This window comes from Leopardus geoffroyi, chromosome D1 (genome assembly GCF_018350155.1).
Source record: "Leopardus geoffroyi isolate Oge1 chromosome D1, O.geoffroyi_Oge1_pat1.0, whole genome shotgun sequence".
Lineage (NCBI taxonomy): Eukaryota > Metazoa > Chordata > Mammalia > Carnivora > Felidae > Leopardus > Leopardus geoffroyi.
The window spans coordinates 57,017,165-57,044,968 of NC_059329.1; the positions used below are offsets into that span (position 1 = coordinate 57,017,165).

Consider the following 27,804-nt stretch of genomic DNA (forward strand, 5'->3'; position numbering starts at 1 on the left):
TAAAACTAAAAATGCCACTGGCTTCTTTAATTGGTTAAAAGCACAAAATGTAACAGGCAGAAGGTCTGTTTTAAACAAATTAAAAAGCTGTGGTTTTTTCCCAATTCTCCCCCAAGTCAGATATATACACACCCACAAAAATGGTGTGTGAAGGAAAGCTGTCATACACAAGAAGTTGTATCCTGAATTAAGAGAAATAGCTGTTGAAACAGGAATTAACACAACAAGGTCAGCAATAGGTTAACAATTTTAAAAATTGAGTCTTCAAATGCTGCATGGCACAAAGCTATGTGATATAAAGTACTGCTGGGTAGGAAGAAGTCTGTATGGCTAGCAAAAATGCTTTTCTAGAAAAGCAAATCAAAACAACACGATCAGCAGACCTAGGAGGCTAAAGCTAGATATCAGAGCTACAACTTCTCATATCTGAACTAGAAAATCCTATTTATCCAGAATGGACTAAAATTTCAGGACAAAACAGGGACATTTTTAACATATCTTACTTTATCCATTTTAAGTTCTCTGCTTCCTTCTCCCTCATCCCGAAAGTCAGCATGATCCAGCAGAAAGATGGCTGCTTTTAAAATTGGCTATTTTATTTTTCTTTCTGTGGCAAGACTGTCGTGGAGCCTGGATATTTCAGGCTCATATGCATCCATGACCAGTGTCCCGCTGTGGTCAAAAAACTTAGCAATGGACTTGGTGAACTCGGCCTCTCGCTGCTGCTTTGTTCTTCCACTGATGAAGGTCAACTTCAGAGTATACTTGTCATCAAACCTAAGCAAAGATAAGAAGTCAAAACCCAAACATAGAGATTCAACTAGTAATACTAGAGCATCAACTGTTTTTGAAGAAAGGACTGAGCTGGCTACTGGTGCTGTAGGTCACACACAGATCTTTAAAATAAAAAATAAGTAAAAAATAAAAATTCCAGAGGTTCCTAATTGCGTTCAAGATACAAGTTCTGATTCATTGGTATTACCATGTCTGCCTTACTGTGCACCTCCTTTACCTTGTCATAGACTGTTCAGTTATACAGACCACTCCTCTTACCTCTGGACTTTGCCCTTATTATGCTAGAAGGGTCTTCCTAGTAGACATTTCTCTCCCATCTCACCGGACTAGTTCCCATTTATTAATATTAGGGCATAAAGTTTTCTGGGAAAGCCTTCCCAAACCGGGTCAGATGTCTCACCTTTGTCATACACTGCACCATCAATCGTCAATTCAAATATTAAGCACCTATCAGATGCAAGGTCTAATGATAGCTCCCATGTGGTCAATGAAATTATCTACTGAAAGGATGTTTGTGTATCTGTGCTCTTTGCTAAACTCAGAGATTCTTGAGGACAAGAATTCTGTCTTATTTGTTTTCTACTCTTAGTTTAGCACTTGGTAGACAATCAAATTTTTATGAATAAATGAAGAACTCGTGTTTTCACAGATGTTCACCAATTCTAGGCTGCTCGGTGCTTGTTCTCTATAATCAATCTAGTTCCAGGTTCTACCTTATTCTAGGACAGAGGGTATCTTTTACTATATGAATTCTAGAGATTCTTTACCTACACCTTAAGGTACCTTGAGGTCCTTTGCTATATCCACCAATTCAAAAGTGTTAATAAAAATCAACCTCTGGCAGGCTGACATTCCTCCCCTGACCATGACCTAACAGTTTCTGTCTCCATTTAATTAGGGCACATTCAGTAGATTGTCAAGCTGTTATTATCTTTATGGAAGCAACTGCTTAAGCGTGTTTCTGCATGTTTCTGCATGTTTAAAATAGGAAAACTACCACATAATTTTCAAGATCACTGCCATGGTTAAAACAGTACCTATTATTAACCAGTGCTCAAAAAAATCATAGCTCAATAAATTATTGTCTAAGAAATAACAATTGTTGGTAAGGATGTGAAGAAAAAGGAACACTTGTGGACTGTTGGAGAGAATGTAAATTGGTGCGGCCACTGTGGAAAACAGTATAGAAGTTCCTCAAAAAATTAAAAATAGAATTATCATATGATCTAGTAATTCCACTACTTGGTATTTGCCACCCCACTCCCCCAAATGAAAACACTAATTTGAAATAGCCCTGTATTTGTTGCTGCATTATTTACAAGAGCCAAGATATGGAAGCAGCCCAGGTGTCCATTAACAAATGAATAGATAAGAAAGTCACAAAAAAGGGATGAGATCCTCTCATTCAGGACAGACAATATGGATGGACTTTATGGGTACTATGCTAAATGGAAAAAGAGGAAGACAAATACCACATCATGTCACTTATATGTACAACCTAAACAAAACAAATGAATAAACAAACAAAAAGCAGAATCAGGCCTGTAAATACAGAGAAAAAACTGATGGTTGCCAGAGGGGAGGTAGCTGGGGGATGGGCAAAATACGTGAAGCGGAGTGGGAGATACAGGTTTCCAGTTATGGAATAAGTAACAGGGACAAAAGGCACAGGAGTATAGTCAATGTACTGTGACAGCACTGCAGGGTGACAGATGGCAGCTACCCTGGTGAGCTACCTACAGAGCTGTTGAATCACTATGCTGTACACCTGAAATTAATATAACACCATGTGTCAACCATACTAAAAAAAAAAAAAAAAACAAAAAACCTTGGCTAGCCAGTTATTCCCAACCCCGAATAGCTGTGAGTGATGGTCTTTAAACTATTTTCAACACCTCAAAATTTTTCTCAAACTCCAGCCAACTGCTGTTAGTTGATTTCCGTAATTTGGGACTTTTAGGCCCAGTTTCACTGGCAGTTCCATGGCTTTGATGGTAGGACATGATCTGATGAGTTGTGATCTGATGCACTTTAGAAATAAATACTCATTAATATTTTATTATTATATGTTATATAACTTACATGTAATATATAACAATTACATCTAAAATATTTTCAGGAAAATATAAATGTTATTATATAATAATTATGTAATACTTATGCAGTACCAACTACACATGTCAAGCAGTTTCAGATGCTAAGGATATACAGCAGTGAACACCACAGACAAAGCTGTGTCTTTTGGGACTTTTACTTTAGCGTATATGAAAGAACCAACAATAAAACAGAAAATATGATGTCCTTTTAAATATAGCAGGCAGGAAAAGCGTTCACTAAGCAGATATTTAAGCAGAGGCCTAAAGAAAGGAAGAACAAGTTTTCTGGAAAAAGAATAATCCAAGCAAGGAAACAGCAAATGCAACAGCCCTAAGGCAAGAACATGCCTGGAATGTCTGAAGAACATGATGGAATGAGAGAGGAGAGCCACAGGAAATAAGGGGTATGTGTGCTTATGTGTGGGGTGCAGAGAATAGAGGAGTATAGACTTCTAAGCTGGACTTAGGAGTTTAGATTTTTCTCAGAGTGACAGGGTTTTGAACGGAGGATTGAGTTGAAGTGCCTTATGCTCTAAAAAGATCACTCTGCCTGTTGTACTGGAAATAGACTATGAGCAGGGAGAGCAGTTGTGGAGGTCCATGAGGACATTATTACAGTGACCTGAGAGATGAGGGTAGCAGTAGAGATGGCAAGTGATCAGACTGAATATATTTAGAAGACAGAGCTGACAGGATTTGCTGACAGACTATTGGAAAGACTGAGAGAGAGGAGTCAAAATGACTGAGTACTGGCCGGAGTAAATAGGAGGATGGAAGTGCCATTTATTGAGATGGGAAAACGGGAGGTAGAACAGGTTTGGATGAGGGATAGCAGGCTTAGGTTTTGAATATGTTAATTTTGAAATGCTAAATAGGATCCAATGTCAAACAGAAAAGTGGAGTTCAGGATAGGTCTAGGATGAAAATACAAATTTAGAGATTTTCAGTATAAAGATGGTATTTAAAGTCTTGAAAGTCTAGATAATATTACACTTAGTGAATATAGATAGAGAAGAGGTGCTAGGAACAAGCACTAGTGTGGCATTTCAAATTTAGAGCTGTTCCTTCAAATACTGAAGAATCATAAAAGCGACTAGAAAAGCAGACATTAAGGTATGAAGAAAACTAGGAGATTATGGTATCCTAGAAACCTAGTTAAAAAGCAAGTGTAACAAGGAGTGAGCGATTCACTGTCAAATGCTGATTGAGTACAAGGATGAAAGAGATATAAAGACAAACAGATCCAAGAGATACAGAGAGAAGAAATGGGGAGCAGAGAAATAAGACCATGTGGGGAGAATAAGGAGAACAAAACCAATTTTTTTAGTTTGAAGAAATTACAGCATGTTTGTATGCCACAAGAAATGATCCAGCAGAGAGGGAAACATCATGTAAATGAGAAGGGAGAGAAGCTAGTGGATAAATGGAGAGGAGGCTTTAGATGGGAACTCCGGAAGAAACAGACTATGATGAGCACCACAAGCAGGTCATGATGGGGGCTTCTGACTGCTTTGATTTTCTCAGCAACAAAAGAATAGGAGGGTAAATATGAGAGAGTAGGATAGGTATGAAGACAGAGGAGAAGGTATAAAAGATGCTTTAGGACAGTGAGAGTAACTGGACTACAGAAATGCCATGGAACCAAAGATGGGTAAGAAGGAAGTAAGACAATGAAAGACAAAAGAGACAGTGAAAAGGTGGGAGGCTCAATGCGTTAGAGATGCCAGTGAGGCTGAAGAACCACTGGGACAAGAGAACTAGAAAAATAGGAAGCAATGGTCATAGAGCGGGATACCGAAACTGAAATCATTGAAGGTAATTAGTTACCAGTATCAGCAAGGTTTAGGATATGTCCAGGGAAGTAAGTGTTTGAGCCATGGTAGAAAACAAGATGATCAGAGGAGAGGCCAGTGAACAGGAATTATCAACTATTTGGATAATGAAATCACCAAGACTTCCAAAGGAGCTATGTTAGAGAGAATGCCAATGAACCAGGAGCTATCTTCTTCTTCTTCTTCTTCTTCTTTTTTTTTTTTTTTTGGCCAGGAGCTATCTTCAAGGAAAGAGAAGAGAGTCTATATTTAAGTGCAGTGAGAAGGAACAGAGGTGGCATACCTCCTCACCACAGGAAACAATAATGTGGCAGCTGGTAAAAATCAGCAGAGAATGTGGAAAAAACCAGAACCCTCGTGCACTGCTAGTGGGATTGAAAATGGTGCAGCTATTACAGAAAACAGTCTGCAATTCCTCAAGCAATTAAAAGAGTTACCGTATGACCCAGCAATTCCTCTCCTAGGTAAGTTACCTGAGAAATGAAAACATTATGTCCATACAAAAACTTGTAGGTGGACTGTTTATAGCACCATTATTCACAATAGCCAAAAGGTGGAAACCACTCAAATGTCCATCCACTGATAAATGGATTAACAAAACGTGGTATAGCCATGTAACGGAATATTTGGCATAAAAAGGAATAAAATATCGACACTTGCTACACCATGGGTGAATCTTGGAACATTATGCTAAGTGAAAGAAGCCAGTCACAAAAGATCATATACTGTATGATTCCAATCACATGAAATATCTGGAACTGAGAAATCTATAGAGACAGAAAGCAGATTAATGGTGACTGAAGGCTGAGGGAATGAGTGTGGGGGGGGTGGGGGCAGGGGAGCAGATAGCTAAAGGGTACAGAGTTTCTTTTTGAGATGATAAAAATGCTCTAAAGTTGGCTGTGGTGATGGTTGCAATATCTGAAAACACACTAGAAACCAATGACCTGTACACTTAAATGTGTGAGCTGTATGGTATGTGAACTGTATCTCAATAAAGCTGTCAAAAAAATGAGAATGTGTGTATGAATGAGATGAAATGTGTGAATGGAAATAATGAAATCAAGATGCTGCTAGGGTCTAGAATTCTACAACTGTTTTAGGGACCTGGCACAAGGTAGAGACTTATGATGGCTGAGTTCAAAGGGCAGCTGGGGACCCTGCCAGGAGAACCCAGCTAGAACATCAGAATCACATTCTGCTCCTCCTCATAGGCATTGGCACAAGCCAGTAAGGAGAGGCTGTTTGGTGTTGATGCTATGCTTACCATCATACATGTGAATAACCATACTTGTAATTTGAGAGCCTACTATGTGCTAGGAACTGTCCCATGTGTTTTTAGGACAGTGACTAAGAGCGTGAGTTCTGGGCTCAGATATGGGCTGGAATACCAGCTAGAATTTACTTTTGGGCTCTAGGAATTAATTAAACCCTTTGGGTCTGTGTTCTTACCTATAAAATGGGTGGTTCTAAGATTTAAATGAGATAATGCACTTGGCACGATACCCAGTATATGGTTAACGCTTCACCAACGTTTGCTATTTTTATACTTGGTATATGTACCAGCTGGCATCTTCCCAACAACTCTATGAGTCATTCTTGATCCGGTTTTGACTAAAGCTCAAATACACCAAACATCATACAGCTAGAAAGAGATGAGCTAGAACTTACCCAGCTCTGGATACCTAAAAAGACCTCAGGTGTCAGTTGTACTAAGTTATACCCACAGCTGGTCAGGAATTTGGAAAGGTGATTCTCTGAGTTGCCCAGTACATTGCTAAAAAATTTCTGACTACACAGACTGTAGTCAAGATCACGGAAGATATAGAAGCTAATGGGGTTCTTCAAAGATAATTCACTTCACACTTTTGGCCTTCTTAGTTCTGCATTCTAATTGGCTCCGTTTATTGGCCACAAGGAAAGAGACTCATTCTTCATCCTTTTACCAAACTACTTCCTCCCACAGTTTATCCTCAGAGCACTTCTGTGATAATACAATCTCAGAAGTACAATGTTAGGAAAAACCTTCTAGACCATTCATACCCCTTTCTTCATTTTACATGACTGGTACTATGATCTGCATGGAGTAAGCATACAATAAAATAGTCTGTTGAAAATGACTCAACTCCCAGAGAGTATCCAACAGCAGAATTTAATAGTCTTTGAGGATAGTCATACCTTTTGAGACTGGAGGACAGTTGCCAAATATCATCAGGATCCATTCCTGTAGGATCTTTCCTGTGGGCCACAAGAAAGATACTCTTCTCCTTATATGAGGTATAAATGGTCAGGATCCCCATCATCACAAAATAGGTTCAGATAAAGTTAAGGAAAAAACACACAAACACACACAAAAGAACACACACATATATACATATATATCTGTGTGTGTGTGTGTGTGTGTATGCATTTTTAGTGTTGGGCACAGAGAAGTCATTACCATTACATATGGAACCGACACGATTATAAAAAATACCATGATCATGTTTACTTTAAACACCAAACAAATGAAATTTTATCACGGTAGTTCTCTTGGGAGGTCATATATTTATAATTATGTTGCTCTCATTGTTTAAACCTCTTTTGGAATTCCTTTGGGGACTGTCTCCAGAACCTACAACATATTCTCTGGAACCACCTTAATGGTGAAAAAATTCATACTGGGATGATTTATCTGATTACTGAAAGAAGTCAAGGTGCCAATTCTGGGACTATAATTTGGGATCAATTTGGAGAATACCATTTTTAGTCAGGGCCTGCTTTATTAAATGGCTTGCTAGAAGAAAAATTCCCAAAGTACATTTTTTTAGAAATATTTCAGGGACACCTGGGTGGCTTAGCTGGTTAAGCACCTGACTCTTGATTTTGGCTCAGGTCATGATCTCAGTCATGAGTTCAAGCCCCATAGTGGGCTCTGCACTGGTTGCCAAGCATGCTTAAGATTCTTTCTCTCCCTCTCTCACTGCCCCTCTCTGCCTTGACCACACAAGCTTGAGCACTCCCTCTCTCCAGCTTGCGTGCACACAAGCACGAGCTCGCTCTCTCATTCTCAAAAAAAAAAAAAAAAAAAATCTTTGTAATTCTGAATGTCTATTGCATATATATGTAACTGAGCAGCATTCAAGCAGACTCCAGTAAGTTCTTCTTAGCACAAGATCACAAAACAACTTCCATTTCAAACCCAGGTCCTCCAGCTCCAGAATAGGATTTAATTCTACTGTTATACAAGCCACACCTCTACTCATGCTCACTAACTCTCAGTCCAGCCCTTCAGCTTCAAGGAAACCTGAATCTCCAAAATCTGATCCTTTCCTAATATCCCGGAATGAGTGTCTTAAAGCAAACTGGGTCTAATGGAAACGCGGTAGGCTGGAAATGAGAAGAACTGGGTCTCACTATAATGTGTGGTTTGCTATTAGGCACTCACACATGGATTATAATGACCTCTACATTAACAAGTAAACAGAATTAAAGATAAAATAACCACACTAAATTTAAAATATCAATGATAATTACTACCTACAACTACAGATGCCCATGGCTCATACTGTTAAATTCTAACAGTAGCAGGCCCCAGAATCAAAGTTTGTTTTTTGTAGGGAGCAGGGAGGATGATCAGTAGAGATTCTAATAAACAGTCACTAGAGAACAAACCTGAGCATAAATAAAGGATATGATACGACACACAAAGCCAGAACAGGCTTAGATTCTGGAAAGGGGTGCATATAATCCCAGATCAAAGCCACTATGGCAAAGAAACAGGAGATGGTACAGATGGTGAGGCGACCGTCAATCAGACCAAAATTCTCCACATACTTGTACTTTTCCAGAAGTACCTAGTAAAAAGAACAAGGAATCAAGCTCACAGAATTGCTTCCTTCCTAGTACCTGTTTTTAGTCTTGATTTCTATGTAAAAGTTATATTAAGGATCATATAAATTACCAAGTAGTTCTCTCCAATCAGGATTTCACCACTCTAAGCAAAAAAGACTCAAGCTGTTCACAATGATCCCAGAGAAAAAGTTCATTAACTTCTCACACATTTTGTTTTTTTTTTTTAATCCTCAACTTTTCCCGTGGGATGAAGGGAAGTTTCTCTTCCCTTTTTAAATAGAGAGATGACCAATCATGAATGAATATCCTATATTCCCCTCAACCCTGTTGGCTCTAGGCTAATTAACCTCAAAAACAATAAACTACCAGCTTTCTGTAATTCAAAACTTAGAGAATTTGACAGAAGCTTGAAGTAGCTAACATTTTAATGCATATTCCCTCAGATAACGTTAAGGATTTTAGAAACTGCTTTATGGCTCAATTCCTACAACTAAAAACTACGGTCATTCCCAGTCACAAAAGAAAAAGATCCTGCAGATGTGCCATAAGCTGTACATATGCTAACAGACTCCCTACCTCAAGAAAATACTTTTTTGGAGCGCCTGGGTGGCTCAGTTAGTTAAGCATCCGGCTTTGGCTCAGGTCATGATCTTGTGGTCTGTGAGTTTGAGCCCCATGTCGGGCTCTGTGCTGACAGCTCAGAGCCTGGAGCCTGCTTCGGATTCTGTGTCTCCCTCGCTCTCTGCCTCTCCCCCGCTTGCACTCTGTCTCCCTCTCTCAAAAATAAACAAACAGTAAAAAAATTAAAAAATTAAAAAAAAAAAAAAAAAAAAAGAAAATACCTTTTTGGCAGAATCATCCAAAGAATTCTTCACAGCGGATCCATCCCATTTGTCAATTTTTACAGGCTTATCATCAATTTTCCACTGTAAAACAGAAAAGTTGTGCATCACCAGGCATGGCATCTTATTGAAAGTAACATGAACTACTTCCTTAAGTGTTCAAAAAACAACATAAGACCTAGTACTTAACTGCAGTTTCAACTCCCCAGAAATATATCCAGTTAATACAGGAATTTCCTGGTCAGCACTAGGAAATTTACTGATAGGCCCCTTCCATTCTCTTAAGGGTGATCTTGCTTAAAACAATGGCTTCTTTGCTAATAATTTCCTTTTTTCCACTCCCTCTCTAGCTTTAAAAATCTTTGTTTCTGTAGCCTTTTGGAGCTTCCCTCTACCCGCTAGATGGAATGCTGCCTGATTCATGAATCGATTAATAAAGCCAATTAGATCTTTAAAATTTATTTGAAGTTTTTACTTAACAAGACCATCTTTCAAGTACATGTAACATTTACTCTTTGTCCTCTGATGTTACACAGCTAAAAGACAAAAAACACTTAAAAATGAAATTGAAGGAGATTAGGTCACTAGAATCAGGTGGTACTCATATGATGTTGCCAGTCTTCTATGCTAGAAAGCTCAATCTGGGCTACAGAGACTACAGTGTGAACTCACATATCCCATCCCCATTTCACCCAAATGTGGGAATAGGGAAGAACTCCACTTGTTCATCCTTTCATTCTGTGACCACAAAACTCAGACAATATACACCCATGAACTTTCAGACACTAACAAGATGAGGAACATCTCTTTTAATACATATTCATCAGTTAACAACTTTTGTATTTTACCAGTATGTCTTAACTGTACGAAAACAGCAAATCCAGTGTAGTCTGTTGGAAAGAACATTTTGAATTAAAAATCAAGTCCTATTATTAGTTAGTTATAGGACTTTGGACAAACTCCACTTCAATTTCTCTCATCTACAGAGGTTTAGAAAGGTTCTCCAATACTGTGCTAGTTAGAAGCAAGTGATTGTCTCACACATTGCTGGGAAATTGTCCCTATGTGCATACACAAGAAATAATATACAAGGCTACTCACTGAAGCAGCATTTGTAACAACAAAAAGTAACTCAAGTACTCAACTACAGAGGACTGGTTAAACAAACTTGTAGTGTACCCAGATATCTTGAGAAGGTAGAAGGACATGGGTGGGACTGACTCTTTAATGTATGCCTTTTTAATTTTTATACATGTGAACATTTCATATAGTAAAAAAAAATTCTCAAATGTGAGTGATTCCATGAACAAAGCTTAAGTGGAACAGGGTGCTACAAATAATCTGATAAACCTGCCTTTTATAGATCACAATGCCCAACTTTAAAAAAAAAAATTTTTTTTAAGTTTTTTTTTTTTTTAATGTTTATTTACTTTTGAGAGAGACAGAGACAGAACATGAGCTGGGGAAGGGCAGAGAGGGAGGGAGACACAGAATCCAAAGCAGGCTCCAGACTCTGAGCTGTCAGCACAGAGCCCAACGTGATCTCACAAGCTGAGATCATGACCTGAGCCAAAGTCAGATGCTCAACCGACTGAGCCACCCAGGTGCCCCAGCACAATGCCCAACTCTTAGTTTTTTATATCAAGCGAATACCGCATTTCATAAAAATTACAAACCAGCTGGCCAATACAAAATAGGAATAGATTTTACAGAAAGAGAAGAGAACTTCATATTTATCTTTCTGATTGAGCACAAGTTCAGACACTGCATATGAGAAATAAGGAGACAGACCAAACATCTGTAGAAATATAATACAACAAACTTGTTTTTTAAAACTGTGATCCTATGTACTATTACACAAAAAAGAAAAACTGTTCTGTGAAGTTTGTTGAGAGAAAAAACATGAACTACAACAGCCATACTTCAAGTGATTAAAAGTCAATCAAGGTTTTTTGCCTTTGGTGTCTCATAAAAACAAGAATTTTCTTTGAGAAAATTACTTGTGGCAAATACCATTTTGATAACAGCAAGCAAAAGAAAGAACCTGTACAGCCAGAATTCATAATTAAAATTATTTGTGAAACAAAGTCATTAAAACATTTTGGGGTCATTCCAAAAAGAAAAAATCATATTCTCATAGACACTCAGCTACACATCACTATCTGCAGTACATTAAAGAAACTTGCCTTTACAACTTAGAGGATAATTTCTCAGCAATCTGGGGGGATAAAACACAGAAGCTATTACAGCATGTGCTGAAATAGCCCCAGCTCTACCTCCACTGTCTGGCAGCTAGAAGCAATCTTCAGTAAGTGGCACAGGAACATTTCCACTGACTCACAAAGTTTATGATTTCTGAAGAGATGGGAGCATCATCCGTTTTGTGTGCATGAAACCTTTAGCCTATTCAGAGAAAATAGCATCTCTGCTATAGTACAGAGACACATCTAGAAAAAGGGCAGGAGGGTGGACATTAGATGCTTACTTTTCTGACTTATTTTCTGTCATTCTCAAAAACTGCTCAACTCAAATGTATACTACTCTTCCATTTTTCTCTCTCCTGCTATTAAGAAACTTTTTTTTCCCTCTCTCTCTTATCTTCTTACACCATAAGGGCAGTTGCTTTCCTTTTGTAATAAAAAGACAAAGCAAAGGTTGGTTTCTTTCATATGGGACCTCACAGGATAAATTACCAAGAAAGGTCTGTGCAGAAAAGAGCTAAGATAGGCCTGAGACCGCCATCCTTAGAAAGGCCTGCTTCAAAGGCTGGCCCTTGCTTGGTATTTGGAAAGTTGGCTGGTAAACAGTGACTTACACGGATATAAAACTTTCCCTAAGTGGTAAGAGTGGCTCATTGTGCTTCAGCTGTTTGTATAAATGATGTAGTTTACGCTACACACGAGTTTTCTTTCTAGGAGTCTGGAGTTTTGCCACAGGCTAGGCAGAGGGTGCATACTTAACCAGCTCCCAGTAAAAAACCTGGACACTGAGTTTGTAGTGAGCTTCCTTGGCAGACAACACTCAACACCATACGTACTGTCACATCATACTGTTACTGGAGGAATTAAGCACAATTTCTAGGACTCTACTGGCAGAGGGCTCTCAGAATTTTGTACTTGGTTTCCTCCAGACTTCATCCTATGCACCTCTTCCTTTTGCTGAAATAAATCTTGCCCACAAGTAAAACTACATACTCAGTCCTGTGAATCAGTCCTAGTGAATCACTTGAACCAAGTGGACTTAGGGATCCCTGATACAGGCAGTACTGCCAATTAAAATACAGCAATGCTTAACTTCACACAATTCTTCTTTCCCACACTCCCTCTTGCATGGTACAGATACATGTATACTGGGCCCAATCAACAATCATAGGCATTGACTTTAAGACCATTGCTATTGTCAATTCCCCTCCTCAGACACTGCTTTTATCTCCTTTTGGCTGAATTTTTTTTTTTAATATTCATCTCTGTATTGCTTTAAAAATTGTTTACATTCTTATTTCTTAATTTCTCAGTTTTTGGCATTAAATCTACTGACTTCTCACAACAAAAGAGGAAATTGAGCCCTTTCATCCCCTGCCACACTCACATTAATTTTCTCTGCTCCCCCCCGCCCCACCATCTTTTTAATACATCATGGTAGATCACTAGTGATTTGGTCTTACACCTTAATTTTGGCTAGATTATCCAAACTGTACATTATAATCATAAATGCTATTCACAGATGAGTCATGTATTATACTAGGATTACTTTTTCTTTCCTGATAACTTTTTGTTTTCCTTGGAGCTACTGTTGTTTTGGTTGTTGTTTTCAATCAATGTATTTATCATCAATATAGTGATATTTCGAATTCTCACCCAATTGTTTAAATGTCCTGTCAATATGTGCAAAAGTATTCATCATTCTGTGAATTTCATCTTTTTGGAGTAATTGGTCTTAGAGCCTCCTGACCTGCTTTGATCTGGGTGGACTGCTTTCCAGGCTTGCTGTATAGCTATCATCCTGGAATTTCCCTTCACTACCACCCTGGGGGTTCCCATAACCTCCTCTTGGGCTGGACCCCCTTTTCTTAGATACCATGTCTTACTCTTTTCTCAATTTACTATTCCCTTGATCTGGTGAACACATCCTCTAGTGGGTCCTTGAAAAATAAACACGGGAAATCAATTTTGAGACTACACATCTGAAAACATCCTTTTAGTCTACCCTCACAATTAATACAAATAATTTCTCTTCAAAAAATTTAAAGTTTTATTCCATTGTCTCAAGAGTTTAAGGGACTCCTGAGATTCCTGAAGCCATTCTGATTCCTGATCCTTCATATACAATGTTCTTTCCCTTACAGGAAGTTCTTTATGTTGTGTGTCTAAAAATTTCAGGATGATATCCCTTATGCAGGTCAATTTGCATCCACTGTTAAACTGCTAATACCACTGATAGGCCTTAAGCAGATTCTCAATATGGAAACCAGTGTCCTTCGGATTAGAAAACTAGAGTCCAGGGATATCAAGCATCACACAGCCAGTAAGTGACAGGCAACTAAATTACTTAGGGCTAACTTATAAACACATGGTTCACCATAAAACTGTCCCTTCTTCAGTGATAGAAACTTACTTTTACTTGCCTTAATCTCTGAACTCAACCCCAAGGCAGATTCTGTTTGTGGCCTTCTTCTCAAAGACATACTATATTCAAATCAGAACCTAACTGAATTTAGATTCACTACAGATGTAGGCAAATGCATTCTTTCTTCACTTAATAAGGCAGCCCTTACTATGCAAAGGAGCACAATATAGTGGTTAAAAGATACAGCTTTGGAGTCAGACTACTTGAGTTTTAATTCTCACTTTCCTATTTAATGGATGATATTGGGCAAATAATTTAATCTTTCTCTTAATGTTTATTTTTGCAAGAGCACATAATTTAATCTTTCTATAGCTTTAGTTTGCTCAATTGTAAAATAAAGATAAAAATATCTATTTCACACATTAGTATGAGGATTAAATACCGTAATTAAAAAACAGCAAAATGCCTGGTACACACAAGTAGTTATTAAACATTAGCTACTGTTGTTGCTATTAATTATGCAAAGCTAATATACTGCATCACAGTTAGCTGGATTTATATAACACCCCCCTCACTGGGTAACAGGGACTACATGTTTTACATTCTCAGAGTCAGGGACATAACATAGTGTCAACAGCTACTTCTTGAAAAGATGTCTAAACAATCTTATAAAGAAAAAAAAGGAAAAGATTTCTAAAATGTTAACTTTCAGTTTAAATTTAACAAATGTGTACGTGGCTGAAGTAATCTCACTTGGTTCTTATCCACAGAATTTGAGGGAGGTATAACCAGAGCTATTACTGAGTGCACAATGTGCCCTATGTATTGTGCTAAATGTTTTACATACACCATCTCTTTTAATCCCTATGATAACGCTACTAAGAACAATTACCATCTGCTATGGACAGATGTTTTTGTCTCTCCCCCACAGATCAGATGCTGAAATTCTAACCCCAATGTGATAGTATTGGGCTGTGGGCCTTTGGGAAGTAATTAGGTCATGCGGGTAGAGCCTTCATGGGAGGGATTAGTGCCCTTACAAAAAGACACAAGGGGCGCCTGAATGGCTCAGTCAGTTAAGCGTCCAACTTCGGCTCAGGTCATGATCTCACAGTTCGTGGGTTCAAGCCCTGCACTGGCCTCTGTGCTAAGAGCTCAGAGTCTGGAGCCTGCTTCGGATTGTTTCTCCCTCTCTCCCTGCCCCTCCCCCGCTCACACTCTGTCTCTCAAAAATGAATAAATGTTTAAAAAAAAAAACAAAACTTTTTTTTCAAGAACATGAGAGCTTATTTCTATTCTGTTTTCCACCATGTGAGGATCCGAGAAGGCTGTCCGCAAGCAGAAGGGCCTTTATCAGAACCCATGCCGGCACCCTGAACTCAGACTTCCCAGCCTCCAGAATCATGAGATAAAGATTTCAGTTGTTTAAGCTACTCATTCTATGGCATTTTTGATAAGGCAGCTCAAACTGACTAACATCCTTCTTTTATAGATAACAGTAAGGGTTTTAGAAATTTGCCCAAAGTGACAGGAAGTGGTAAAGCCAGACTCAACGGAGTTTTCATGATTTCAAAACCCATTCTCTTTCTCATTATTCCACACTGCTTCCCACAAAGTATAAGGTGCTTCCCACAAAATATAAGGAAAGGAATTATTAGCTATCAAAAACAAAAGAAAAAGACATAAATCCCTGAAGTGATAGCCGTATAGAGGATCCTGATTCCTACCTAATAAGTTATAGCTAACATAAAAAGAATCTAAAAATGATTTTAATCTTGAATATACCAACAAAACCCACAAAATAGGTTTTGAATTTTCCATTTCCCTCCATTTAAAACCAACTGAAATTTAACTGAAAATATAGCTCAAAAAGTCCCATTTAAAATAAATCACTTCCTTGTCAGTACCAACATTAAGAAATAAAAACAGGGGCGCCTGGGTGGCGCAGTCGGTTAAGCGTCCGACTTCAGCCAGGTCACGATCTCGCGGTCCGTGAGTTCGAGCCCCACGTCGGGCTCTGGGCTGATGGCTCAGAGCCCGGAGCCTGTTTCCGATTCTGTGTGCCTCCCTCTCTCTCTGCCCCTCCCCCGTTCATGCTCTGTCTCTCTCTGTCCCAAAAATAAATAAACGTTGAAAAAAAGAAATAAAAACACTTTATTGGACCAGCATACCTATTGCCAGATCTAGACAGCTAACCAGTCCACAGAAAATATGCATTTTTTTAAACTTTTTGTTAAAGTGTATTTATTTGGGGGGGGGGGGGGAGGGGGCGGGAGGGGCGGAGAGAGAAAGAGAGAGAATCCCAAGCAGGCTTTGTGCTACTAGTACAGAGCCGAATGTGGGGCTTAATCCCACAAACCATGAGATCATGACCTGAGCTGAAGTAGGACGCTTACCTGACTGCACCACACAGGCGTCTCAAAAATATGCATTTGATGGTTTTGACTAAACATTACAAAGACTCATTTCAGTTACAATTCTCTGCTGCAAATATGAATAAAAAGTTCTACAAAGATACTTCACTGCAGATATGGCATTGAGAACTTCACTTTTCGGGGCGCCTGGGTGGCTCGGTCGGTTGAGTGTCCAACTTCAGCTCAGGTCACGATCTCACAGCTCATAAGTTCGAGCCCCATGTCGGGCTCTGGTGCTGACAGCTCGGAGACTGGAGCCTGCTTCGGATTCTGTGTCTCCCTCCCTCTCTGCCCTTAACCCATTTGCATTCCGTCTCTGTCTCTCTCAAAAGTAAATAAGCATCAAAAAAAAAAAAAAAAAAAAAAATTAAAAAAAAAAAAGAACTTCACTTTTCTAAGGACTTCAGGAGGATATTAAACATAATCCAGGTCTTGAGAATATGTAAATAGTATAGGAAGGTATTTTTTGATTTAACCTATTTAAGGATTACAGGCTTTTCCTGTTCTCCATGCATCTTCTGGCGTTAAAGGCAAAAAAAGGACAAAATCCTTGGTCATTAAAGGTATGTCCAGCAAAGCAAAATTGTGTTGAGTATTAAATAACATAAGCACTTCTATTTTCTTATTTTAATAGCAGTGAAAACAGAAGTAAGTTATGTAGTGATAAAGACCTCCATGGATTGCTTCATGAAGTTCCTTAGCTTCACAAAGGCCAGTACACAAAGCTTGACAAAGGCTCAAAAGATTCCTCAATTCACACTGAAGAGATGAAGGCTACCAGAGATTAGTGCCAATAGAAGGACCTTGCTCTGATTTACAAAGAGCTGAGTATGGCTCTAAGAAAAACTAACACTTTTTCTCTCCCTTCTTTGTAAGGTCTCTCCCAGTTTAGATAGGGGATATAGGCTCCAAAGGAGGAAAAGTAGATGAGGCACTTAACAGGGAGTATATCCTAGATAGTCTTGTTTAGTTTACTATGTTAAGGGACTTGGACTTTATTCTGAGACAAACAATTGAGAATATTTTAAGCAGAGGAACAAAATAATCAAATTTCTGTTTTTTAAAGTCATTTTTTAAAATATTTATTTTGAGAGGGAGGGAGAGAGGGAGAGGGAGAGAGAGAGGGAGAGAGAGAGGGAGAGAGAGGGAGAGAGAGAGAGGGAGAGAGAGAGGGAGAGAGAGAGGGAGAGAGAGAGGGAGAGAGACAGGGAGAGAGAGAGGGAGAGAGACAGGGAGAGAGAGAGGGAGAGAGAGAGAGGGAGAGAGAGAGAGAGGGGGAGAGAGAGAGGGGGAGAGAGAGAGGGGGAGAGAGAGAGGGGGAGAGAGAGAGGGGGAGAGAGAGAGGGGGAGAGAGGGGGAGAGAGAGAGGGAGAGAGAGAGGGAGAGAGAGAGAGGGGGAGAGAGAGAGGGGGAGAGAGAGAGGGGGAGAGAGAGAGGGGGAGAGAGAGAGGGGGAGAGAGAGAGGGGGAGAGAGAGAGGGGGAGAGAGAGAGGGGGAGAGAGAGAGGGGGGAGAGAGGGGGGAGAGAGGGGGGAGAGAGGGAGAGGGGGGAGAGAGGGGGGAGAGAGGGGGGAGAGGGGGAGGGGGGAGGGGGGAGGGAGGGGGAGAGAGAGAGAGAGAGAGAGAGAATGAATCCCAAACAGGCTCCACACCATTAGAGCAGAGCCCATGCAGCTCGAACTCATGAACCATAAGATCATGACCTGAGCAGAAATCAAGAGTCAGATGCTTAACCTACTGAGCCACCTAGGTGACCCTAAAAGCCATTTCTAGTGGCAACCTGCTAGATGGTCTGGAGAGGAGTAACAATGGAGATAAACACATCAGATTCAAATGACTGACTAAGATGCAGGGCCTAAATAAGAGCAACAGCAAAGGGATAAAAGAATTCAGACTTAGGTAACTGAGCTAACGTGATTTTCTAAGAGAAGGTACACAGATGCAAAAAGGAGAAATACCCATTTGTACATGCTGAGTTTGAGATGTTTAAATTCCAGTTATACTGATTTCAGAATTTTCTAAACCAAAATAAGGAGATTATGAAAATTGATGGTGAAGTCAAAAGGCGAGATTACTATATGAGTTGGAAATATGGACCCCCTACCACCCATATGAACACATTTAGCAAAAGATGAAAAGACAGTAAGTTCAAAATAAGAAAAAAATGTTCAATCTGGGGAGAAAATGATGTCTGTCTTGAGAATGTGCACCATCACCTAACTTAGATCCCAACTCGGAAATACTATATCTCAAAGAGAGAGATTAGAGCTCTTGGCCACGTACTTAATTTTCAATTTCAATCTATTTTTTATAAAAATGACCAAGAAATACTGCAAAGAAAATTACTTAATTTTCTTTGATGAATGAGTGGCTTATTAACAGCTGCATTTATCACTGGAGTTAAGTTGGAAGTTAGAAATTACCATGTGTTAATTATGAACATGAACATTAGTGGCAACACCAGAGAAACTGGAAGTAGACTGCCTCTGGCTATTTAGTCTAATATGCCTATGAGATATCCATGTGAAGATGGCAAGTAGACAGTTGGACACAGAAGTCTGGGGCTCAGAGGACAGGTCCAGGTTGAAAACACAAATGTGGAAGTCATCAACTTACAGATGGTATTTAAGCCATGACACTGGTATCTCCTTGGGATGAGTATAGATAGAGGAGAGGGGTTTGCCAATATTTACGGGTCAGGAAGAAGACAAAACAGTAACAATAATACAGAGGCCAATGAAGGTGGAGGAAAATCAGGGGCAAATAATCTTCTAGAAGCCACATTAAAAAAAAGAGAAAAGTTCAAGAAAGAAGTGATCAATGAGTCAAATACTACTGAAAGGTCAAATAATATGAAAAACTATTAGTGAAATTTGACAAAACAAAGGTCAGAGCAGAGAAACAATGTAGGCAACGGCTAAAAAAAAAAAAAAAAAAAAGGGGGGGGTGCTGGACAGATGGAGATTGTTAACATCTGTGATACCACTCTTAAATAATTGTGAATGACTGGCTAAGAAAATAGTAGTAATTTGAAAACTTTAGAGGATACTCCATAAACACTGTAAAGACAAAAAGAAATGAGTTTTTAAAATTGAGATATAATTCACATACCATAAAACTCACCATTTAAAAATGTACAATTCCAAAAAATGAACTATTGGGACCTCATCAAGATAAAAAGGTTCTGCATAGCAAAGGAAATAATCAACCAAACTAAAAGTCAACCAATGGTGGGGCGCCTGGGTGGCGCAGTCGGTTAAGCGTCCGACTTCAGCCAGGTCACGATCTCGCAGTCCGTGAGTTCGAGCCCCGCGTCAGGCTCTGGACTGATGGCTCAGAGCCTGGAGCCTGCTTCCGATTCTGTGTCTCCCTCTCTCTCTGCCCCTCCCCCGTTCATGCTTTGTCTCTCTCTGTCCCAAAAATAAATAAACGTTGAAAAAAAAAAAATTTAAAAGTCAACCAATGGAAGGGAAGAGGATATTTGCAAATGACAGATCAGTTAAAGGGTTAGTACCCAAAATCTATCTAAGAATTTGTCAAACTCAACACCCAAAAAACAAATCCAGTGAAGAAATGGGCAGCAGACATGAATAGACACTTTTCCAAAGACATCCAGGTGGCTAACAGATACATGAAAAGATGCTCAACATCACTCATCATCAGAGAAATACAAATGAAAACCACAATGAGATACCACCACACCTGTCAGAATGGCTAAAATGAACAAGTCAGGAAACAATAGATGTTGGCGAGGATGCAGAGCAAGGGGAACCCTTTTGCACTACTGGTGGGAACGAAAACTGGTGTAGCCATTCAGGAAAACAGTATGGAGGTTCCTCAAAAAATTAAAAATAGAACTACTCTATGACCCAGCAACTGCACTACTAGGTATTTATCCAAAGGATACATAAATGCTGATTCGAAGGAACACATGCACCCCAATGTTCACAGCAGCGCTATCAACAAGAGCCAAATTATGGAAAGAGCCCAATTGTCTACTGACTGATAAAGGGATATATATGTATATATACATAAAGGGATAAAGAAGATATATGTGTGCACACACACATAGGAATATTACTTGGCAATTGAAAAGAATGAAATCTTGCTTTTGCAACAACGTCAATGGAACTAAAGTGTATTATGCTAAGTGAGAACAGTCAGAGAAAGATAAATATTATTTCACTCATGTGGAATTTAAGAAACAAAGCAGATGAACATAGGGGAAGGGAAGGAAAAATAAGATAAAAACAGAAAGGGAAGAAAACCATAAGAAACTCTGAAATACACAGAACAAACTGAGGGTTGCTGGAGGGGAGGTGGGTGGGGGTCTGGGCTAAACGGGTGATGGGCATTAAGGAGGGCACTTGTTAGGATGGGCATTGGGTACTATATGAGTGATGAATCACTGGGTTCTGATTCATACGCTGTATGTTAACTTGAATTTAAATAAATTTTTAAAAATAAATACAATGCGGGGCGCCTGGGTGGCGCAGGCGGTTAAGCGTCCGACTTCAGCCAGGTCACGATCTCGCGGTCCGTGAGTTTGAGCCCCGCGTCGGGCTCTGGGCTGATGGCTCAGAGCCTGGAGCCTGTTTCCGATTCTGTGTCTCCCTCTCTCTCTGCCCCTCCCCCGTTCATGCTCTGTCTCTCTCTGTCCCAAAAATAAATAAACATTGAAAAAAAAAATTAAAAAAAAAATAAATAAATAAATAAAATGTAAAAAAAAAAAAAAAAAAAGACAATGTGCAATTCAGTGGTTTTTATTATACCAAGGTTGTGAAATCATCACCATTAATTCTAGAACATTTTCATCACCCTAAAAAGAAACCCCATAACCACAAGTATTCATTCCCTATCCCCTGCTCCCTACAACCACTAATCTACTTTCTGGGCACTTCGGTTACCTCTACCTCTTGGTTGTTGTGAATAATGCTGCTATGGTAATTCGTGTGCGAGTTTTTATTCAGACATATATATTCAGTGCTCTTGAGTTTATACCCAGGAGTGGAATATGCTAAGTTATATGGTAATTCTATGCTTAACTTTCTGAGGAACTGATAAACTGTTTTCCAAGGTGGCTGCATCATTTTACATTCCCACCAGAAATGTGGGAGGGTTCCAATTTCTCTACATCCTTGTCAACAATGGTTATTTTTTTCTTTTTTTAATTATTATTATTATAGCCATCTCAGTGGTATCTCACGGTGGTTCTCATTTGCATTTCTCTAATGACAAATGATGCTAACCATCTTTTCATGTGTTTACTGGTCATCTGTATATCTTCATATGGAGAAAGGTCATTCAAATCCTTTATTCTTTTAGAAATCAGTTTGTCTTTTTGTTATTGAGTTGTAAAATTTTCTACATAGTCTAGATACTAGGCCCTTATAAGAAATAGGATTTGTAAATATTTTCTCTTATTCTGTGGACTACCTTTTCACTTTCCTGATAGTGTCCCTTGACACAAGAGTTTTTAAGTTTGATGAAGTAAAAAATAATGAGTTTTGAGATATTATTAAAATTCTGCTTCCGGGATGCCTGGGTGGCTCAGTCAGTTAAGCATCCAACTCTTGGTTTCAGCACAGGTAATGACCTCATGGTTTGTGGGTTTGAGCTGCCAGCACAGAGTCTGCTTGGGATTCTCTGTCTCCCCCTCTCTCTGCCCCTTCCCTGCTCAAGCTCTCTTTCTCAAAAATAAACATTTAATTAAAAAATAAAGCTTAGTTTGCAAAACAATGTTAAAAAGCCAGCACCTTGTTTCTTTAAACACACACACACAATTACAGCAATGCCATAAAACTATTCATCTTCTTTGTCAGAGGTAGGTCAGGGTCCAGACGTGCCACCCAGAAATCTGGCAAGCTAAGATACCACGGAGGACAGCAAAAGGCGATACGTGACCTAAGGACACATGGTTGATATGTAACAAAGCCAAGACTTGAGCCTAGGTCTTCCAACCTCAAAATAGACACTCTTTTCACTACTGCAGTAGTTAGCACATGGTCTGCTCCAGTATGAGAGGCAACGTACCTAAGAAGTAAAGTAAGAGCACTGGATTAAGAACCGGGAAGCCAGGTTTGAGAACTGTAACCAACTCAGTGTGTCAGCTTGGGCAAGTTGCTTCATTTCCCCCTCTTCAACTGTGTCCATGTCTATAAAATGAGGAGGCTGGCACAGATAAGCTTCAATGTCTCTTCACTATAAACATTTTAGAGAAACCACTACTGACTAAACAGAACAGTTGGAAACAAAACAAACAAAAAACTCTTCATATATCAGAACCAGAAAGGATTTAAAAAATAATCTAAGATAGTAGTGCTCAACCTGGAAGTAACTACTAAAATGTAGAGGGGCGCCTGGGTGGCTCAGTCGGTTAAGCGTCTGACTTCAGCTCAGGTCATGATCTCGCGGCTGGTGAGTTCAAACCCCACATCGGGCTCTGTGCTGTGACAGATCAGAGACTGGAGACTTGTTTCTGATTCTGTGTCTCCCTCTCTCTCTGCCCCTCTTCTGCTTGCGCTCTCTCTCTCTAAAATAAACATTAAAAAAATATTAAAATATAGAGGAAATAAATAAGTAAATAAATAAATAGCTATATGTAAAAACATGCAGCTGTCCAGGTCCCACCTCCAGAGAATCTGATTCAGGTCTGGGATGAGGTCCAGAAACCTGTATTTTTAACTAAAACCCCAACGGAGTCTGATGTCTTCATATCATGTTAGGAAAAAATAGGAAGCTGAAGCCCAGAGTAACCAGCTAATTAGCAGCAGCTATATATAGACAGATAGATAAGTGCTTACTATATGCCAGATATATAGTGCCAGACACCTTCTAAGGTAAATATTATTATTTAAAAAAAAAAAAAATTTTAACGTTTATTTTTGAGACAGAGAGAGACAGAGCATGAACGGGGGAGGGTCAGAGAGAGGGAGACACAGAATCGGAAACAGGCTCCAGGCTCCGAGCTGTCAGCACAGAGCCCGACGCGGGGCTCGAACTCACGGACCGTGAGATTGTGACCTAAGCCGAAGTCGGCCGCTCAACCGACTGAGCCACCCAAGCGCCCCAAAGGTAAATATTATTATTATTCCCACTTTACAGATGAGGAAACTGAGTCACAAAGAGATTTATTAACTTGCCAAGAATACATATCTGCTAAGTGGCAGAGCCAAGATTCAAAGCCAGACATACAGCCTGGCTCCAGAGCCTTTGTTCTCCACTACTAAGGTATGAAAGCTGTGCTTTAGGATCAGGATGAACAGTCCAGCCAGGAGACAAAAATTCAGGTATGAAGTTAAAAGGGTCTGAATATAGCTTCTAAAAAACACAGTTTAATACCACATTTTAATAGCCAAAACAATTCATCCAGGAGACAAAAATCCATGGACAAGGCTAAAAGGATTTGGATATAGTTCTGGAAAGCATGGTTTAATACCTATGTCAATTTTAATAGCTAAAACAATTAAGCAAGTAATTTTTCTTTACAGCCTGCTATGTAGAACAAAATGCTTTGATGTATTTTGTGGGCAAAAAAAAATCTTACTGCAATAATCTAAATTATTCTGTGATAGAAGTTGAAAAATTATATTTGCATACTTATTTTTAAGATCAGGAAGGTAGAATTGCTTTGTTCTCAGTTTCATAGGCACAGAAATTCACATCTGCTTACAGAAAGCTAGAAGCACATTTGCATCTCTTTATTACATTTCTTCACAGGAAGTGCCACTACAGCTGCAGGAAATAAAAATAAAAGCCCTTAAAAAAAAATCAAGACAAATAAAATTAAAGAGGCTGTAAGGTAACAGCCTCTCAATCCCACAGAGCAAAAACTTCTTTATTCATTTAGATCCTGCTCCACTGAGAATAACATTTTTCCCCATGTTTCCCTTCCATAGTACCCTCAGTTTTCAGACAATTAGAGGCACCATCTCAAAAGCAGTTTCTGATGATGGAGGGGGCAGATGTGAAGGTTTTTTGTCTGCAAAATTCAATGCTGTAAGTATTTGTTCTGTATTGATCACCTCAGAGAACTATAAGAACCTTTCATGGGAAACTGGACAAATACAAATTGGTAGAAAAATACAAGACAGTAGGTCAGGTCATATTAAATGACAGTTTAATTCCCATGTGCAATAAATGCTAGAGAAATTAGAGGAACAACCTGATGTAGGCTAAAATAAAGTTTTCTGAGAAAAAGCACCTAAACACATCTTGACTTATTTTCTCTCCCCTAGGTCCCTCACTTCTTGGGTTAATTCTGCCGAGTGCTCCTTTGTGAGGCCTTTTATCTGCTTCTGCTGCTCAAGTTGGGGTTCTCATCACCTGGTCATTTTCTCTTTACAGCCATTTACAAAGAACATTTACCAAACTGTACAATTTAATATTAACAACAAGCCTATAATACATATGGGAATCCACATTGTTTACATAAGGAAATTCAAGTTCAGTAATACCATGCAACTTATCCAAGGTCATGTGGCCTTTATCATGCTGCACTAGAACTCAAACTTGCCTTTCTTTTTAAATAAACCTTATACGCTAGTAAGGTATAAGGCCTTATCAGAAGACTTTTAATTTCTACTTCAACTTATCTAATTTTCCAAAACCACTGTATATAGTCTCAAAACCTTCAACGGCTTCCTACTCTTACTCCAAGCAATCCATTTCCTCTTCAATCTGATTCTACCTTCATGTCACTACAGGTCTCTTAGGACAGTCCACAGTCAACTCACCACCCAAAACATCAGGCACCATCTGCACTACCATTTGCTCAAGGACATTCTTACCTAGTATGCTGTCCTCTCTTCAAAAATAAGGTACTAGCTCCACTCTCAGACATGAGGGCTCCCCTGGGGCCCTCACCCGCTTATCAAGTAGATCTCAGGGATCGTTCTCTCTTGCATTTGAACTTCTGTAAAAAGCACACATCTGAATACACCAAATACTTTTAATATATTGGGTACCTCCATGTCCTATAATTAGCTATACTGAGTTACATTATTTTTTTTTAAGTTTGAGAGAGAGAGAGAGAGAGAGAGAGAGAATGAATCCAGGCTCCACACCGTCAGCACAAGCCTGACATGAGGGTCAAACCCACAAACTGTGAGATCATAACCTTAACGGAAATCAAGAGTTGGACATTTAACCGAGTAAGCCACTCAGACACCCCTCTGAGTACTTTTTTTTAAATTTTTTTAATATTTTATTTATTGAGAGAAAGAGAGGCAGAGCATGAATGAGGGAGGGGCACAGCGAGAGAGGGACACAGAATCCGAAGCAGACTCCAGGCTCTGAGCTGTCAGCACAGAGCCCGACGTGGGGCTCGAACTCACCAGCCGTGAGATCATGACCTGAGACGAAGTCAGCCGCTCAACCGACGGAGCCACCCAGGCGCCCCCTGCCCCCAGTACTTTCTGACAGAATTCTTTATGTTTTCCTTTGCCATTGAACGTATGTATTAGACACTATAGGTCAAAGAGATCATTCATGTATATCACCTCATTTGATTCTCCCCAAAACTGTACTAGTTCAGATGAAGAAAAGTAAGCTTAGTGAGGTTAACTGACTTGCCAGGCCTCATACAGGGTGAAATTAACAAAGCTACTTCAAAGCCTAAATCTTATGATCCTCAAATCCAGGTTCTGCCAATAATGCAATGATGTTGTATACTTTTCAGTAATCATTACCTTAACAGAAACGCCCATGAGTAATGTTTGCTGGTAATGATCTAAACAGAGGGAAAACAAGAGCACTCAATGGGACAGGATAAGCATAGGCTGTTGAGATGCTCACTAGCAGAAAGGCAGGATTTGTGTACGAAAATGACTATCAATTCCCAATACTCTCATGTGTCTTGGAGCAATTTACCATCCCAATTCCCAGAACATGTTCTCCTCTCTTAAAAATGGTTAAGACTGGGGTGCCTGGGTGGCTCAGTTGGTTGAGTGTCTGACTTCGGCTCAGGTCATGATCTGTTAATGAGTTCAAGCCCCATGTTGGGCTCTGTGTGGACAGCTCAGAGCTTGGATGGAGCCTGCTTCAGATTCTGTGTCTCCCTCTCTCTCTGCTCCTCCCCACTTGTGCTCTGTCTCTCTAAAAAATAAATAAACATTAAAAAAAATTTTTTTTAATTGGTTAAGACTGTGAGAACCATGTGACTCAAAACCAATGACACCTAAAAACAGAAGCAAAAAGACCTGGATCTGAACCCCTCAATATGATCATATATTCATTTCTTAGGCACCTACCATATGTTAGGCACAAGGAATTCCAACAAAAGCTGCTTTCAATTAAAGAAATCCTATTTACTATATTAAAAGCTCCATACTTAATATTTCTCATCAAACTGGCCCAGGGCCCCCACAATGAGAGAACTGGAAGGGACTAACACACTTTAGGCTAAGTCCCTCATTTAACAGATGAAGCAACAGGGAGAACAAAGCGTTATTTGAAGGTCACACAGCTAATTAGAGGCAGAACCAGTACTCCTTGCAAGTGTTTCTAACAAGATGCTCTGCAAAGGGCAAGAAGGCCCAACAGAGGAGTTTTCCCTTTTTCTTTTCCTTCAAGCCTTTGTTGCTAGGACCGCAGTTAAAAAACAACAACAAATGGATTGGCGGAGAGGGAAAGAGGCAACCTAGAGCATGCAGCAAGTTCACGAATCCGACTCACTGACTGCAATTAGTGGCAGGCATAGGGATAAAAAGAGGGGGGAGTGGGAAGAAAGCGAGAGAAAAAAAAATCTCAAAGGCTTCCTGTCAAACCAATAAGGGAAGTTCAGTAATAGCAGTACCGTGATAAAACACCCAGAAACTTGAGTAAGCAAAAGGTCAAGGAGCACTTAGAATCTGCAACAGCACCCAAGTGTGGTGACCGTGATGGGGAGTTTGGGGACTACTGACTTCGAGTAGCTGCTTTCATTCCTTCGGGCTTCAGATTTCCCACTGAAATGGGCACATCAACTGTGACCCCCCCAGCACCTCCGAGGAAAACGATGGCTGCATTGAAATGTGGGAATCAAATTATCCCCAAAAGCTGTGGTGGCTAGCGTTAAGGACCAGGCACACTTCCAAGAAGGAAAGAAAACCTGAAGGGAATGAGGCAAGGTTCGAGTTGTGGAGATCGGGCTACAAGCGCCCGTAGGGTTCCCAGGGTGGGCCAGGGGAGGACAACCCGCTGAAAAAGCCACAGAAGAAAAGGGGGGCGGGGATGGGAAGGTGGAATCGCTGCCTCCCGGGCCTCCCCAGGTCTCGGCTGTCCCCCCCAAAGCGGCTCCTCACCTTATCCAACAAGCCACTGCGGCTACTGCCTGTTCCGCAGCTGGGACCACCGCCAGCCCCACTGCTGCCTCCTCCACCACCAGTCCTCCCGCCCTGTGCAGACGCCGCCGCCATCTTGTCTGCCTCAGCGTCTCCCTCCCCTCC

General features: G+C 39.9%; 1 protein-coding gene across 1 annotated transcript; it reads right to left on the reverse strand.

Annotated features, from left to right (window-relative positions):
- On the reverse strand, nt 1–27,797 carry SPCS2 (signal peptidase complex subunit 2). The gene is made up of 5 exons (XM_045484038.1): nt 27,661–27,797; nt 9,400–9,483; nt 8,399–8,559; nt 6,902–7,036; nt 1–777 (listed from the first exon to the last, which is right to left on the reverse strand). Exons 1-5 carry the CDS (start codon nt 27,772–27,774, stop codon nt 591–593), a joined length of 681 nt encoding a protein of 226 aa, XP_045339994.1. The 5' UTR covers nt 27,775–27,797; the 3' UTR covers nt 1–590.
- Between the last annotated feature and the right edge of the window lie 7 nt (nt 27,798–27,804).

Bases quoted from the DNA above. Each gene is read 5' to 3' on its own strand.
- SPCS2 (XM_045484038.1), bottom strand. From the start codon at position 27,774: ATGGCGGCGGCGTCTGCACAGGGCGGGAGGACTGGTGGTGGAGGAGGC. The intron at 9,484-27,660 runs GTGAGGAGCCGC...TCTGTTTTACAG, and splicing joins GCAGTGGCTTGTTGGATAAG to TGGAAAATTGATGATAAGCC. The intron at 7,037-8,398 runs ATATCCTTTATT...CTTTATCTGAAC, and splicing joins CTGGCTTTGTGTGTCGTATC to CTATTTTGTGATGATGGGGA.